Below are 13,584 nucleotides of genomic sequence, written 5' to 3' on the forward strand. Positions count from 1 at the left end.
GCATGTAATTGTTGTAGACATGTTCACAAGGGCTAGCAGCAAAAAAACAAACAATTTTTCATTGAAATTTTGCCAGCATATTGAAAGCAAGACAGCCCAGAGGAAAGGTTCTTTCTTACGATGGGTGACAAGGAAGCAGAGCCCAGCACCTTGCCATGGATAACCTGACTTGGGGACCTCTCTCATCTATTCCAGCTCTGTTCCAGAGAGCAAAGGAAATGGTGGGGGTCTTGTTCCACACTGAAACCAAATTCAGAAAGCTTGGAAACTCCTCAAAATGGAATCACCACTATCTGCCAAGTCTGAGCATCATGTTACATCTAATCTTGAATGAAACTGCCAAAATTGTATGTTTTATAGAAAAGACAGACATTGTGTAATTAGCAAATTATGGTCTCATTGTTCTTATTTTGCTTATCAAGTTCTTTTCCCGTGTCAAGACCTATTTTGTTTCACCCTTTCCTCTCATCACTGGTTTAAGAGTTGTTCTTGGCACTAGAGAATCTTAAGAGTTCTGTCACGGGCTGCACACAGAAGGTTGTTCCAACAGCAGGAGCTGGAGCCAAAACGCCAAACTCAAAGTTATTTCCTTAGCGTCAGCACCAGGCTCTGCTCCTGGGCTTGTGCGTGTGCGAATCTATGCAGACACCACAGACTGACCGCAGGTTGCTGCACTAGGAAATTAATGCTTCCTTTGCTTCTGCAAGTAAAGGAATCAACAGCAAACTGCCCTGAAGAAGTGGCTCTCACCATTGTCTGGGAGCTTGCTGTGGCAGCCAGGGATCCATCAGCAGGACTGCATGGGCTCAGGGAGCATCAGTGCTCAGCCAGACTAAGTAGTCTTCCTGGCTCTGTGGTTTTTTGACTGATTTGTAAGTGAAGACAGCTCTTGCCACCACAGATGGTAAGTTTTTGATGAGTATGACGCATACACAAACTAGGTAAGACAACAGAAAGCCAGGGGTTTATAAGACAACTTGTCCAATGTGAAATTTACTGCAAGACTTATTTTTTATTGACATGATAAATCCTACATGTCTGCCCACTTGAAATATTTTGATTATTAAACTCTGTTCACTGCTTGGCTCTTGATTTCTAAGCAGGCAAAGTGTGTGCTAACAGGAGGGAAAGCAAAAGAAGACGACACTAATACAATGACCTGTTGTCTCGGTGTGACATGTTTGCATCAAACATTTTGATTTGGCTATGGCTTTTGACCACTTTTGGTTTGTTCAGTAATCCCAAACTAGATGTATAAAGGGTGATTTACAGAAGCAGCCTCCCAAGGGCTTGTACTCAACATATCTGATGTTCTCCACCTTGAACTCCTGATACATCGAAGTACCAGTTGATTTTCTTTCAGACCTGCAGTTAATTTTTTTGTGTAATTATTACATTAAGCAATAAAAAAGAGATTGTAAAAAAACCAGTTTTCACCTAATAGCATAATAAAAAGTGAATAAAATGCTGTGAAGTAATCCTTTAAAACTCATTTATGCCTGTAACAATGTAAGTGACATTATTAGATTATTTGTTATCAGTCTGTAAGACTGAGGGACTAATAAATGCAGGAGCAATCTTTTGAGTAATTCCACAAAATAGATTAGATATTTAAAAATATATTTAGTATTTTTATAATATGCTAATTTTAGAAAAGTTAATTACTTTCACTTTTTTCTCAATTTATAACACAACATTACCATTGGTGTAAATAAATATCACGATAGTATTAGCAAAGGCCATAGACTCTAAGAAAGGTCATTGTGCAGCTACTTAGAAACTGAGTAGTGCATTCAGCCCTCAGACTGGTCTGTCTGTAACTTAGGTTCAAGCTTGCAAACAATCCTGGAACCTGTATCTGTATGTGTATATGTTGTGAAAATTCTGCTGCAGCTTTCCAGCCTAGTCAGCAGAAAGATACAGAAGATTTATTATTAATATTAGAGTTAACATCTTCAAAGTATTATAGAGACACTTCTGAAAATTTAAATTCTTACTCCTTTGGGACTAGATCATTCTTTAACAAAGCATCCTACACAGTGTGGTCTCTCAGTCTGGGAACAAAGAAGCTATCTTGGAAAAGTGTGCTGTTGGATTTAACTCATTTGAGGAAACTGCAGATGATAGCACGTTTGTTCTTGGCCTTCATCTCTGTGCCTAAAGCCAGACCCTGGGGGAATTGGAAGAGCTGGGCATTGAAGCTGGGCTCCTGGAAGGGATTTTAGCCTGGGTACCCTTTAGGATTATTTTCCTTCCACTTAACTCCAGTTTAAAATTTATACATGACATCTAAATTAATCAAGAACGCCTCTCTAATCAGTAGAGAAAGCAAGCTAGTGATTTACACATGTTGGTTAAATACTTGTCACTGGTTACATCTGGAAATGTTCTCTGCTCACCAGTAGGAGGAACTTAGACAACTACCTCAGTTGTGACTACTGTTCAGGTGGCCCCAGTTAACAGAGGTGAATCCTGTTCCATGTGTCTAAAGCATAATCATCCCCAAGAGTGATAGATAATTAAAAAAAAATAAAAAAATAATTAGCAGCAAGAAAGATAGCAAAACCACTATGGCTGCTATTCCAAGTCATGTAGCCAGACTGTTTTTCCAAAACATCCTTCCAAACCACCTGGTGAATAAGCAGCTGTGAGCTGCCTGAGGGGTGTGCTGGAATTCATGCTTCCCAGAGACTCTGCATTTGGAGTTCTTATTCTGACCATTCCAATGAAACCAGTGGAAATGATGGCAAAGGTCTGCAAAATCAAACCCCCTCTAAGATGCTGATAGGGGCAAGTCCTGTAATTTTCTGTAAGACTGTCTTATGATGTCTGATGGCTGAATGAGGGTATTGCCACTGGATGGTTTCTGATGGGTTTTTTGCAGACCAGCTGTGCTGCAGCATGAGAAAAATAAGGCATTAACAAATCATAACTCAATGAAGGAAATAAAAATATGTTTCTCTGTGCACCAATACACTTTATTCAGGGCAGACACGTGCAGTTTGCATAGCTTAAAAACATGAGCTTAAAAACATGTTACCTATTTGCAAAACACTCCTTTTTGTACTCTCTTCCAATATGTTTGCAGTTTGAATCAAACTGCTTGAGATAAAATGAGATACAAATTCAGAATCTAAAAGCTCTCACTCACATGTAACCTTCTAACTGTTATGGAAACCTAGGTTGTTACTGTTCCTGTCTAGGATGCCTGAACATAGCTCCATTCTTTCCTGGGGATATCAGAAATTGAAGCTATTGCATTTTAATCAGCAGACAGTATTACAGCTAAATGAACATCTTCAAGGCAGGACCTGGAAGCACTTACACATGGGCTGAGAGATACCCTCAACATTTCTGTGCTACAGGATTTAGCATGAAGGTTGATAAACCTTCCTTCCCTGTTTAGACTTCAAATTAACACATGGAGAGAAATGCTGCCGTTGTTTCTCTGTGCCAGTGGTGACACCTCACATATCAGGACAAACTCCAGCCTATGACCAACACCAACGGCATCAGCTGGGGCTCAGTTTAAAAGTACTTTGAATAATATTTCAAATCTTTATTTTCTTCCATTTACCATGAGCTGGGAGAGGAGTAAACTAGGCTTTTTAGTAAGCGCTGTCAACCAAAAGGTGACCTGTTCTTGAATCTGACATTTTAGCTCAGCTTCATGGGTGGGTTTGGCTCAAAGCACTCACTGTGCTTGGGTTGCGAAATTCAAAGAAACAGGTGGAGTTACACTATAAGATATTTATTTGTGTTATGCTGGAATTCCTTTGCTCTTGCCTGAAGCTCTGCTTTGGAGGCCTTCAAAGTTTAAACTGCTTCATTCTTACATGAAACATTTTGTCCTTATGTTTCTCTCCTGTCATGGGAATTAGTGGAATCTGAAATGTTGACCTTGTCTAAATAAAGAATTGAAAATAATTCCATGTTTTGTGGTGCTCAAAGTATCATTGTGTGCTAGTATTGCATGAAAGATGGGTAAAAATGAGAAAAACATACCAGCAAGCTTAGCTGGCACTCTTTTTTGCACCCAGTTCCATGAGGAGAAGAGTTTAGCTGATGGATGTAACCACAGGGGCAAAGTCTAAATGACCACAATGAGGAAACAGTATTGGTACAACCACCAATCTATTTAAAAGCCATATGGGAAGGAAAATAGGAAAACCAGGGATAGATGGTTTCCCTTCGGTTTTTTAATTTGTGTGTAGTAAGTTATGTTTATATTAGAGGGAAGCATGCTCCACAATCCGTGTCCCCTGGCTGCCTCGCTACAGAGACCTCCTAGACCACCTTGTAGCTCCCTTCTGGCCCATGCTCTGGAATTTAGTTCCCTTGGAAACCAAACACACAGTTACTCCATTACTAAGTGAAACAAGTGCATTAACAATTATTTTCTGAATGGTACTGTGCCATAGATTTTCATTTTATTTTTCAAAGAGTTATTAGGTAACATATTTTTCTATTGTACATGTATCTACAGAAAACCTTATTTTCTAGGTTTTTATCACTATATTAAGAAGTAGTATAAATGAAGATGTCCATGTCTCTGAAATTCCAAACATTTCCTCTCTAAACCAAAACTCTTTTCATTCTTCTTTGTGATAAATATCACCTGTGGTCAATTACTGTATTTTTATACACATTTTTTTAACATTTACCTAAATTCTGAAGGAATTATGGTCCCAGTGTAGTGTCCAAAATATAATAAATAATACATAATTTAAAATTCTGGCATACTCATAATTTAAAATAAAGGAATCACACGTCATTAAAACAGCATTTTACTCAGCTTTTATGCAATTCAAAAAATTCTCTTTTCTCACCCTAGATTTGGGCAGTGGTCAGAGATCACTTTGTGTTCTGGAAAAGGTTGCTAACATCATCTTAGCTGAAAATTAAAGCATATTCCAGAATGTCAAAGGAAATTTTAAGTGACACAGCAGAAATAGTAATAGATTCTGATGCTATCAAAGAAAGCATAAGTGGTAATCAAGATGATTGAAGTGATGCCTGAACACAGTGTGGAATCTGTAGCACTTAAAGTAGACAGAGGGTTAGAGACTGGAAAATGTTTTGGACAACACCACAGAGAATACTCTTCATGTCCTCTGTTGTAACCAATTTTATATGCTTGATACCAATTTTTATGATTTACTGAGAGCAGGTGACTGGAAGGCTCTGAGCAGAATAATCTGTTACTCCTTCCTTTTGAACAATGTGCTGTATATTTAAAAAAAACCCATAAATCTCTGTCTCTTGAAAAGAATTCAAAACCTAAGTGAGTTTCATTAATGGTGTCCCCCTCTTTAATGCATGCATAGGACTATGATTGATTTATACTATAAATCAGATGTGGTGTTGGTGTGGGAAGACTTCCAAATCTTTGTTCTTCTGTCTTAGCAGGCTCTTGGAAGATGTCAGCATTATTGACTTTATCTTCAAAAAGTAAAGTACCGTAATGAGATACTGAAGTGGAAGTTTGTTTGGCTAAGTTCATACTATGTGAGAGCATTCTTGTTACTGAACCTCATCTCTCATTGACTCCTTTGAAAGACAGCAAGTCAGCAGCAATGCAGGCTCTACAGAAGAAGCTTCTTCAGAAAATTTGGTCTTTTCAGGATAATTTTGGAGACCCAGGACAGCAAGAATCTGCAGAATCTTCTTGGCTAAAACTGACAGCTTGAAAGACTTAACTCAAGCTGCAAGCAAATGGAAGAAAACCAGTATTTTCTTCCTAGGTAGCCACAGTTGAAACTGGCTGTTTCTCTTCACTTGCTGTTTTCAGCCAGCACTTCTGTTACTGCAACAATAATAATAATAATAATACTAGTAATAATAATAAGAATAATAATAATAATAGTAAGCTCATCCCATGCCTTTACAAAAACAAATGGATGCTGCTGATTCTTTCTATTCCCAAATAAGCAGAGAAGTTGTTACCCTCCTTACTGCTACAAAAGTTTCCGGACAAGCTGTCCTTAAACATAATTAAAACAACAACAAAAATTTGTTAATATTTCAGTCTCATTCTCCCATCCAAATTAGACTGTGGACAAGGATTTAAGGAAGGGTGTGCCAAACGCCGAGGACTGTGAGTAGTCCAAGTCAATTAGAGCATTTAGTGCCTGATTAAGTGTTAATTTATGTTCTATGTAATCTCACAGAGAGTAGAAATTTGGCTCAGGCTAATTGGAAAACAAAATTTTTGCCATTACAAGTGGAAACATCTATTACTTTTATACATACAAAACCTACTTTGTTTTATATGAGTCAAGGGCACTGTAAAACAAGGCTAAACTCCTGTCCTGGTTTGGCTGGCTTCCTCTTACAGTTTCAAAAATCTCACATTTTTTCCTGTATCTTCAGAACTCACAGCATATACTGAAGACAAGCTGTCTGGCAGCCAATTTTCAATGTTTCCTTCAAAGGGCAAACTTAACTCTCTTCTGCAATAGCAGAGTTGAGAATTTATTGATTCTCACAATGTCTCTATTCCATGCTTCACAGAATAAATAGAAATTTTAGCTAGAGCTGGATTAACCAGGAGCCAGGCTTTTAAATAAGAGACATTCCTGACTTCACTGCATGCTACAGCAAACACAAACGTCTTTCTTGTCCTTGCAGGAAATGCATCTTAAATCCCAAGCAGAAGTAATGTTGAACTTCGGAGACTTGACCTCTGCAGAGACTTGTCAGTCACCTCTGACGTAGCCCATGGGAACGTTCAAATTGCCACACCTGATTTGCATTCTTGTTACATGCACCCAGAAACAAGTCCTTCTCATCTTCACTCTTTGGTGCCTCTATGCATTTGCCAGAAAGGACATGGACAATCATTCCATTCTGCAAGATGAGAGAAGAAGGGAAAGAAAGAACAAATTAAAAGTAAGGGATTCCTAGTAAAAGCTAGGCCATGATTCAGAAAATTTATATACAATATATCACCAGTAATAACTGGTTGTTAAAGGGGTTTTTTTAAGCAATTCTCCAAACACAGTGACTGGATTTAGCTTTGTGCCCAAAGCATGGTGAATATTCATAGTTCCTTTTGAAGCTAACATGAGTGGTAGGTGCAGAGTTCTTTCCCACCACTCTTTTTTCCTATGGCTACAGGTTCTGATCAGCACCAGCATCAGCACTATAGGCAACAACATTTCATAAGGACCAGTGCTTGCCTTAGGAATCAAACCAAATTATAGTAGGACTGTTCCAGAGGATTGATGCATCCCTACAACTACAGTAACTGCTATTTTCCCAGGCTGTCCCAGAGCATGACATTTTTCCGTCTTGTTGAGGAGTTCCTGCTCTGCTGTACAAAGTTCACTGAAAAACAGTGAATTCCTTTAACAGGAAGTTTGCTCTTCTCTTACAATGCAGGAGAAAATTTAATGTTTCCCATTAAAAGCTCCACAAAGGGCTCTCGTTTGGGAGGGGTCAGGATTTCCAAACCCTTCCTCAGTCTGAAAGAAATGAGAAAGGATTTGCCCTGCTCTTATTTTCACAACCACTGATTCTGATTCTATTCCTGTAAGGCCAGTAAGACAAACAGGTAAAACAAAGACATAGGATGTTAGGTAGGATTTCTGTAGTTTTTGTTTCTAAACCAACATAGACAGTGTTAGTGGGCAAGAAGCATCCTAATTTTTCTGTGTGAAAAAGGTACAGAAGTGAAATTTGCCCTTCAGGTACCTCATCCCTTCCTCACACACAAATCCTGAAATCACCCAGTGATCCCACAGTCACCATCAGCCTTTCTCCCATGGCAGAGCCACTACTGACCTCCTGGACATCCCAGTGCTGGTTGCTGTTGTCTGTCTCCTTTGTACAGTTTTGAGGGATAACTTTCCCGTGTCTGACGTCAAAGCAAAGCAGCGGAGCAGAACCAAGCCAGATTTCCTTCATGCTGTTATATTCAAAGTGCTGGGAAAGGGAGGATGTGTTTGAACAATGATGGATGAACACCCCAGTTCATTTTTAAATGCTAATTTTAAAGACAATTTCCTGTACATGTTTGTTAAGATGCAACCCAAACGTGAGTGACAGAGGTCCAACAGCCTTGACCCTTCAAAGCAGTCCCCCCTCCTAGCTAATCCTGGCATAACTATTTACCTAAGGAAAGGCTTTGTGAACTATGATTATATGTAACATAAACCCACCCTATCATAAAATTTTCCAGTTTAATAAATATTTGAACAGAAGGGTGTTTCTGACAGTGTCTTCACATGCTGCAGCTTGAAATGTGCCTGCAGCTCACCCTGAGCTAGACCAGTGCTAGCCAGGGAGTCTAAATGAATTTACCTCCTGCCTTAGACGGCTGTTTAGTGATTAATCTTAAGATTTAGTCACTAGTGGGGAAACACATCTCCCCCTGCCACCCGCCCCCCCCCCCCCCCCCAATATTCTGGAAATGTTATGTGTTTGTTACTCACCAGCTTTCTGGTCTCCAGACACTACCAAATATACTAAACAAATAAGCACTTAATAATGTCTTCTGGAGCAAAGAGTGGGTATCTGCCTCAATGACACATGGGACATTGGCATTTTTTGAGTGGCACTCAGCTGTGGAAGAGTGGGCATTGTTGCCTTTAGCACATGATAAGTTTGAACATGCCAGTGTTTCCACTAGTGTCAACCCAGCCACGTACATGTTGGAGTGTCTGTCTTCTGCATGGCTCCCAGATCTGACACAGTGCCTATATATACTCGAAGTATAAATTACCTGGGTTACACTGTCACTGCAAGGGGAGAGTTCAATAGAGCCTTCTGCAGTAGCTCTTCCAGGCCTGTAATCTGCACAGAAGCCAACACCGGTATTGTAAAGCTGTAAGTAAAGGTTTATACTGAAATAAATTGCAATTGGATACAAAATATCCTTCAGCTAACATTTTGTGATTGTATCCCTTTATAATATATGATTTTGTTCATAAATCAGGAACTATTTTTTTTCTTTCAGACTTGATCTTGCATATTGATCTTGCAAATCAATGTGATGTAAAAGGCAGAGTTTCTCCAAGGGTCATTGTTACCCAGTGAGTTTTGTTTAAATTAGAGAGATTCACTTCTGGGTTTAACTATTGTGATAATTAAAAGAAAGGTATCAAAATGTTTATACTAGTGGAAAATCACACTTCAACAGAACACTGTAGTCAGAAAAAACACAAGATATTCCAGAAGAAAAGAAATGTGACAGATCCACACTCAGTTCTTACACTTTTCTCAAGCTAACTTTGAAAATAAAGAGCACATAAAATAGTAAAAGGACACAGTAAAATCTGGCTAAAGATAGCTGAGTGTGAATTAATTAGTAGACCTTGTTGCCTTGTTGGGGGAAATTCCATTCCAGTAAGGCTGCTAGGAATAAATTAATATTTAATGAATTATAGTTATCAACTATTTGTTTAAAAAAAAAAACAAACCAGACATTAAGAATATTTTGTCCTGTACACAGTCAGCCAGGGAACTGCTATTGCTATCACTTCTGTCCTTTGGGAAGTGCAGGACTGAAGAAATGCTTTTTTTTTTCTCTTTGTGCACATGGGTCAGCACAGAGATATCTTTGCTGCTGTCACTTCTGCCATCTGCATGAGCAACACAGTTCTTTTCCTTTACTATTGGCACCTGAAGAACCTAAGGTTAGGATCCTCTGAGCTGTGACACTGAACTGAGTCAGACACTCTGGTTTCAGGTCCTGGCTGGTTTTCAACATTTATATGAGAATTTGGGCCAGCTCTTTGTCTCTTTTTCTTTCTCCTCCCACCCTGGTTGCACTGCCTGTTTGGACTGAGTGCTCAGGACATGGAAGTGACACTGGAGTCTTTGAACAATGCAAAAAAAAGAGATCATTCTTTATAGTGTGTTTTCTCTTACCTTGCCAGAGAACCTTGGTGTGTCTCCAGGTTGGGAGAGTTCAGGGTACACATTTGATATAAACCACTGGAAATCTTTACAGCCCAGTCTCTTCTGTAGCTGAAGGCGCTCACTGCAGTCTGGCTTCTCTGCCTTTATGGAGAAAGGGAGAAAGGGCAACAAGGTTCCTGGTGTATTTGTGTTAGAGATGCTAAGAGTGGAAATGAATTATTTCTACCACCTTTTCTATCCTGAATGTTACAGATACTGATATGTATCTCTTATGACATATGCAAAGAGGGAGATTCAGCTATAGCCTTCCTCAAACTTTGTACCAAAACAGCCACAGTCTGGCATTGTGACAGAAGTGTTTCAGAAGTAGCATTGTGAAAATGCTACTCTATAAAAGTTATTATTATACTGCAAGATAAGTCAGTCTTTGTCATATTTTTGTTTTAAAAAGTCCAGGATCAAGTTTGATAGTTGTTGCACTGAAATTCAGTGGGATTGTATTAGATTGCCATTTAATATAGAATTTTTCCTGCTGATAAAATCTCAGTTTCTTTGCCTGTAATGGCCCAAATTACCCAGTTACTGTCAGTCCTTTATGATCAGTGGGAATAAGTGATGACAGAATTTAGCCCAAAATGTAGTCTACCACCTATTGTCTGTTATCTTACAGTTACTAAATCTGATGAACAAAGGTGTTTTGCAGCTATAAATGCATAAAACCTTAACTATGATTTCTCTGTTTTCTTGAATTAAAAATACACAATATCAGCTCTCAACTTTCCTGGTAGCAACTCTATTATGAAAGAAGACAAATGCTTTCAACTCTTGGTGCAGCTGCAGACATCTGTTCTGCAAAGGACTGACAGTCTAAATATTTGAGGGTATTTAGCACTAAATATGACTAATAGGGTTCTCAAAACCTCTAAGCACTTATGTGTCTAATTCTTCGGTTTCAAAACCACACAAAACGCTTTTCTAAGTCTCTCAGTGCCCAAATATTAAAAACATCTAATGACCCTTAAAAGTCTCTCTCCTCTTTCTTGCCAGCAGTAGATCTCCCATCTTCATGTTTCTACTTTTAAAAATGCAGTTTGGGATGGGATTCCAGGAAACTGGTCTGGATTTCTTTGTCACAAATTAGAATTAGTAATGTAAGCAGAGAATTGCCTGTAAATAACTATTTCCCAGACCAGCTATTTTTCTGTATCCGTAAGAAAAAAAGAAAAGGACTTTGCAGCATGGAAAACACTAACAAATGAAGGCCTTGGAGATAAAAGGTGAGATTCAGTCTCTAAAGGCAGGGATCAATCATTCCATACCTCACTGTTTGCCAGCCCTTGGAAACTCTACAGGCAAAGCTTAACAGTTGCAGTATGTTAAAGAGAACCTCATACTTTAGTGTCAGTCTTAGATTCCATAAGCATAACAACAAAGTTTAGGAGTTCTGCATCACACAAACCTGTCCTCTAGAGGTTTTCCTGGAAAAGGGAAAGAGAGAAGTAAAATGCTTCCCCTAAAAAGACATGTTTCTTATGAGACTCTGCTTTGGCTGAGGAAGGCAATGGAAGTAAATCTTATTTTCTAGTTACAGTCTGCATTTGTGCATTTGCTGCAAATGGTGTAAATAATGTCAAGAAAGTCATTGTCCCTGTAAACCAATCTGAAAGGAAACTGTGCTTGTAAATTAAATATGCAAAGCACACAAGAAAAGGAGCAGAAGAGCTGGTGGCTGAAGTAGTAGAAAGCTGGAAAGAGCCTAATTCATCTGTTTAATGCTCACACCACAAGCATTCTGTGCAAGATGTGATTCTGACCATAAACCAAAATGGGTTATAAAGCCATCTCAATGGGGGTCACTGGTTGTTTTCTGCAATGAGAAGTGGTGGTGGTGAAGGCTCACAGAGAATTCTGTAGTGGCCCATAGGTGGCTCTGCTCACCCTCTCAGCACAATAAATCCCCTCAGGGCCCTTTGCAGCTGAATGGCAATAATGTCCTTGCTTGCTTGTGCCTTTTGAATAACATCCCACTGCACTGACAGGCTGAAAACATCGGCTGTGAAAGAAAGGAACACACAAAAAGGGCCATTTATGTTATGGTACACTGCACACAGAGATCATAAAATTGATAATTTGAGGGAGCATCATACTCAGAAGTAGTAAAAGTATTTTGGCTAGAATAAACTCAGGCAAAAGCTCATGCTTACAGCTAGGAAGCTGTATCATTGGTCAGTGTAGGTTTTAATAGGGAAAATTGCTTCTGAGCTGACAAAAAAAGCCTTCAGGGAATTATTAAATGATTTAAAGACCTCACTGCCCATTTGAAAAGGTTTGGTCTAGTGGCTATAACCCTTTGGGAGTCAATTGACTGACAAAGCTCCTGGCCAGTGGAGTTCAAACCTGCAACACAGACAAGGAGGGCGGATCTTTTAGAAATATGTGAAAATAAGAGTAAAAAGGAAAACATAATAGTTCCAGGCTCTACAATTAGTAGGCTGACTGGAGAGGCAGATCCACTGGTGGAACATAAAGAGGTCAGACTACGTGACAAGAGAGAAGTCATGCCAATACAGTCCTGTTCCTTTCCCCACTATGGAAAGATGCAGCTCCTGCTGGATCTGGCTGTCTTGGGTGATGGCCAGCCCTGAATGACTGAGGCATGCAGGACATGTATGACTGGAGCCAGTGGTGCTCACCAGTGCAGATGAGCTCATTAAAGCATCAGGATAGGTGGCAGCCTGGGGCTGTAGCAACCAAGCCTTTGTTGAGTTTGTGATCTCAAGGAGTGTGAGCCTGGTGAGGAGCAAAGTCAGGACCCTGAACTGTGCAAGAACAAACTTCCAGCTGTTTAAGGAGATCCCCTGGGAAACTGTCCTTAAGCTGGAAACTCTTTAAAGACACTTTTCCTACAGTGCAAGAGCTCTCTATCCCGGTGTGTAGGAAATTGAGCAAGGCAGACTAGAAACTGGCATGGCTGAGCAAGGATCTGCTCCTCAAACAGAGGAGTAAGAGAGAAATGCACAGACAGTGAAAGTGATGACAGGTGACCTGAGGAAAGTTCAGGGATATGGTTTGAATGTGTAGGGGTGGGGTCAGGAAAGCCAAGGCAAAGCTGGAACAGCACTTGGCAAGAGACACAAAGAATGACAAGAAGGGATTCTATAAATACATAGGTCAGAAAAGAAAGGACAAGGATAGTGTAACCCCCCTCCCTGCTTATAACCAAGAAGAGTGAACTGGCGGTGACTGATATGGAGAAGGCTGAGTTGTGTTTCTCAGTCTTTGCTGGCAGTCAGGCTCAAGATCCTGATCTTCTGATTGAGTGGAGAAGGGGAATGAAGTCCCCTCCCCCTGTAAGGGAAGGGCAAGTTTAGGATCAGTTGATGAAACTGAATAGAAGTAAAGGCTTCAGGGAGAATTTAGAGCAGCTTCCCAGTACCTAAACGGGACTTACAAAAAGAAGCAGTAGTTTTAAACTGAAAGAAAGCAGGTCTAGATTATTTATTGGGAAGAAATTCTTTACACAGAGGGTGGTGAGGCATTGTAACTGGTTGCCCAGAGAAGCTGTAGATGCCTCATCCCTGGAAGCTCAAGGCCAGGCTGGATGGGGCCCTGAGCAACCTGATCTAGTGGATGGCATCCTCATGCATGGCAGAAGAGTTCGAATGAGATGATCTTTAAGGTCCTTTCCAACCCAAACCATTTTCTGATTCTATGATTCTA

At 39.8% G+C, this 13,584-nt stretch overlaps 1 protein-coding gene across 4 annotated transcripts in view; it reads right to left on the reverse strand.

Annotated features, from left to right (window-relative positions):
• Positions 1–2,956: 2,956 nt before the first annotated feature.
• Positions 2,957–13,584, reverse strand: part of GALNT15 (polypeptide N-acetylgalactosaminyltransferase 15) — a 30,046-nt gene continuing 19,418 nt past the window's right edge. For 3 of the 4 annotated variants that reach the window (XM_023919190.2, XM_023919189.2, XM_023919191.2), the window contains exons 8-11: positions 9,874–10,005; positions 8,726–8,827; positions 7,786–7,926; positions 6,230–6,849 (exon numbers count right to left, since the gene is read on the reverse strand). In XM_023919190.2, the coding sequence (XP_023774958.1) occupies positions 6,703–6,849; positions 7,786–7,926; positions 8,726–8,827; positions 9,874–10,005 (522 nt within the window). In that variant the 3' untranslated portion in view covers positions 6,230–6,702. Of the gene's footprint in view, positions 5,807–6,229; positions 6,850–7,785; positions 7,927–8,725; positions 8,828–9,873; positions 10,006–13,584 lie in introns of those variants that run through there. The other variant, XM_086852541.1, reaches the window with a different exon arrangement.

Source organism: Cyanistes caeruleus, chromosome 1 (assembly GCF_971803275.1).
Source record: "Cyanistes caeruleus chromosome 1, bCyaCae1.hap1.1, whole genome shotgun sequence".
In the NCBI taxonomy this organism is placed as follows: Eukaryota; Metazoa; Chordata; class Aves; order Passeriformes; family Paridae; genus Cyanistes; species Cyanistes caeruleus.